This window comes from Gavialis gangeticus, unplaced genomic scaffold (genome assembly GCF_001723915.1).
Source record: "Gavialis gangeticus isolate Ggan-Ray unplaced genomic scaffold, GavGan_comp1, whole genome shotgun sequence".
Lineage (NCBI taxonomy): Eukaryota > Metazoa > Chordata > Crocodylia > Gavialidae > Gavialis > Gavialis gangeticus.
Genome location: NW_017729025.1, coordinates 41,982,631 through 41,985,722, shown reverse-complemented (window position 1 = coordinate 41,985,722; position 3,092 = coordinate 41,982,631). Strand labels below are relative to the sequence as shown.

Genomic DNA, 3,092 nt, shown 5'->3' with positions numbered 1-3,092 from the left:
CCTCACAGCTGGAGCAGGACTGTCTGACAGTCTCACACATGCAGAAAAATTTCCACAAAATGTGTCTACATAGTAAAATAGTAAAGTTTTTCTGTAGTGTGTTAGGCATAAGGTCTCTTTTCAGTCAGTCCTCCCTTCCATCTTGGATTATGTTCTGGTATTGAGGAGCACGGATCTAGCTCTCAGCTAAATCAGGGTACAGTTGGCAGCTATCTTGTCCCTTCACTCTCCACCCCCATAAAGGTCATTTTGGTAACCCTGAAATTTCTTAAGGGGCTAGTAAAGGCTTTGGTATGTATAAGGAGCACAGTCCACAAACTAGCTATTACATCTTCAAGATCTGGAATATCATATGTAACTGTTTAGGTCAAACAAGTTCCCTCTGCCTTCATATCTCTCCTCAAACTCTACCTTTTCCATATAATTTTGACAGTTACTGTCCTGGACCATAAACTGATTTAGCAAAATTAATGATTTTTTACTGTAAAACAAAAAACCTTATAATTATAGTATGTAGTCTTTCTTGTCTCCTATGACATCAACTCTTCCCACTTCCTTTCCCATTACAAATTGTAAGATCTCTGGCCCAGGTATCATATCTTCATTATCTATTTTTAAGTGCCATGATCCTTTTCACCTGTAAAACAATGCTAAGTAATAACACTCTTATTTTGTAGGTCCAGGAACTTCTTTGAAACTCCCTGGAACCAGTCAGGGGGGTGGTCCTAGTCCAGCTGTTAGGTATGTAGTTCCTTATCTTTGGCAGATTAAACTGGTAAATTTATTAAGTTTTGGAGCTGCTCCTTAATGTAAAATATTTAATAAATTACACAACTTCAGGTTTAAATATGTAATTTGTCTTTACTGATAGGGTGGTTTGAAAAATAAATCCATTTGCTTAATCTTCTTTGTTTTAACATTTTTCATTATCTTCAGGCCAGTGACTCAGACAGGAAGACCTATTACTGGGTTTGTGCGACCCAGCACACAAGGTGGACGGCCAGGCACTATGGAACAGGCTATAAAAACTCCTAGAACAGCCCACACTGCTCGCCCAATTACCAGTGCTTCTGGGAGATATGTCAGACTAGGAACGGTAAACATCTTAATTTTTCAACTGCAAAGGATAGCCTTCCCTTCTGTAGCATATATTATGTGATGTTTTGGTTGTGCTTAGAAGCTGCATCTAAAAATTGAGCTGGAAGAAGTTAGATTAGAGCATATGAAATGTGCAGCACATTAACAACTTCTATTTTGAAAACAGTTTAAATAATTTACTAGTTGATCAATGAATAAAGTGTATTCAAATTTAGAACATTGCACAATATAAATTCTGCAGACCTAGTTCTTCACTCAGTGCCATGAAAATAAAACTGTTTGTGACTTTAACAAAAGCAAAATTAAGCCTCTCCTTAGCAAATTTTTAAACTATTTTTCTATGGAGTAGTTATTACCCTCTCATGACCAGTTAATTAAATAAGTCCGATTAGCGTATTTTACTGCATCAGCTCCCTTGTCTTCTGCGCCCCCCCACCACCATATTCTTCCCCCTGTAGCCTTCCTCCTCCTCTCCTCCCCTCCCCTTCCCCCGCTCTGGCCACCTTGTCAGGCTCTGTTCCCTTCCTGAGTACAAACAGTGTGGAAGTGAGCTGCAAGTGACAGTAAGGTGGGGAGGGAGAGGAAAGCAACAGAGAGGAGACAGAAGCTTCAGAGGGCAATCTGGGGGGAACAGGAGACTGCTGTGGGCCTGTCTCTGACCTTGACTCAGACTTGGGGAAATAGTCAAATGATGCATTTTAACTTGTCACAGACTGCTGCAAATTTCAACACAAGTACTCCGTAAACATACTTTTGAGCAGGACTTTTGTGCCTACTTATACATAGTACAAACTCTGCATGTTGTTAATCCAGTGCCCAAAGGCCCATGACTTACCATATGGTTTCCTGGGCTGGGCCCCAGCAGAGTCAATAGCATATCAAGCCATGGTGACCCCACAGCCCAGCATTGCTCCATATGTATACCCCAGATACTCCCCGCAACGGATCCATGTGCTAATTAGGCCTTCCTCCTCCCCCCCGCCGACTTGCAACTGGAACTAGGTGTTTTTGTCACAAGGACCCTCCAAAAATGTGTATGCAGATGAGGCACAAGGCTCCTTACTCCATCTCCACTCCATTGAGGATGGGGCCATACTAATCCCATGTGACACACAAAGAGAGGGGAACAGACTCTCAGCTACATAGAAGTTTGGTGATGCTTGCCAGACATTTAAGGCTCATGAAGAAACAGGAATAATTGGAAATGGGAAAGGCAGGTGCTGCTGAGCTGTAGGAGTGAAGAGGAAATCAAAATATATTTGAGGGAATTTTTCACTATGACTTGACAAAGAGTTGGTGTTGAGGGACTGAGAACAATTGGCCCTATATTTTATTATGAAAGGCTGCACTAACCTAGTCTTGTGGTGGGTTCCCATCAGTGTGTTTGCCCTGTATGGGTCAGATGTTTTTTTCCAGCATTTCTCAACCCCTGGGTCACGACCTAAGAGTGGGTTGCAGAAATATATGAAAGGGTCACGAACAAACTTAAAAAATGGATTCTCCTTTAAAGGTGAAAAATGTGGGAAATGGTGGCTTTTCCCTTGCAGGCTGTCAGATTTCCAGCCTGCAAGGGGCTGCTTGAGACCCCTCTGCCCCCCACACTGAGGGGCTGGGGCCTGGGGGCAAGAGGCAGCAGGTTGGGAGTGAGGGGCACTGGGTGGGGATTGGCCATCGATGTTTACAAATGGGTCCTGGTACAAAAAGGTTGAGAACTACTGTATTATGCTTATGCTTAGCATGGCCTACATTTAATTAACTTCACAGTTAGTTTCCATGACTGAGAACATGCTTCTAGCAACCATTTAATGATAGACAATGTACAGTAAAAGCCCTGTTAGCTTGCACAAGTGGGGAATGAGGGTGCTGGGTATCTAAAAATGCCAGTTATCTGAGGCTGGTGGTTTTCAGTTGGACACGGAGTAGTGGCTGGGGGGTCGGGGCAGCCAGATGCAGAGTGGCAGCAGTGCAGGGTGGAGGTTTTGGCTGGATGTGGA

At 43.1% G+C, this 3,092-nt stretch overlaps 1 protein-coding gene across 1 annotated transcript in view; it reads left to right on the top strand.

The window, feature by feature from the left end:
• Positions 1-3,092, top strand: part of TTC8 (tetratricopeptide repeat domain 8) — a 74,415-nt gene that overhangs the window by 23,966 nt on the left and 47,357 nt on the right. Inside the window, exons 3-4 of the mRNA XM_019518680.1 lie at positions 678-741; positions 937-1,096. Coding sequence (XP_019374225.1) covers positions 678-741; positions 937-1,096 — 224 coding nt within the window. The remainder of the gene's footprint in view (positions 1-677; positions 742-936; positions 1,097-3,092) is intronic.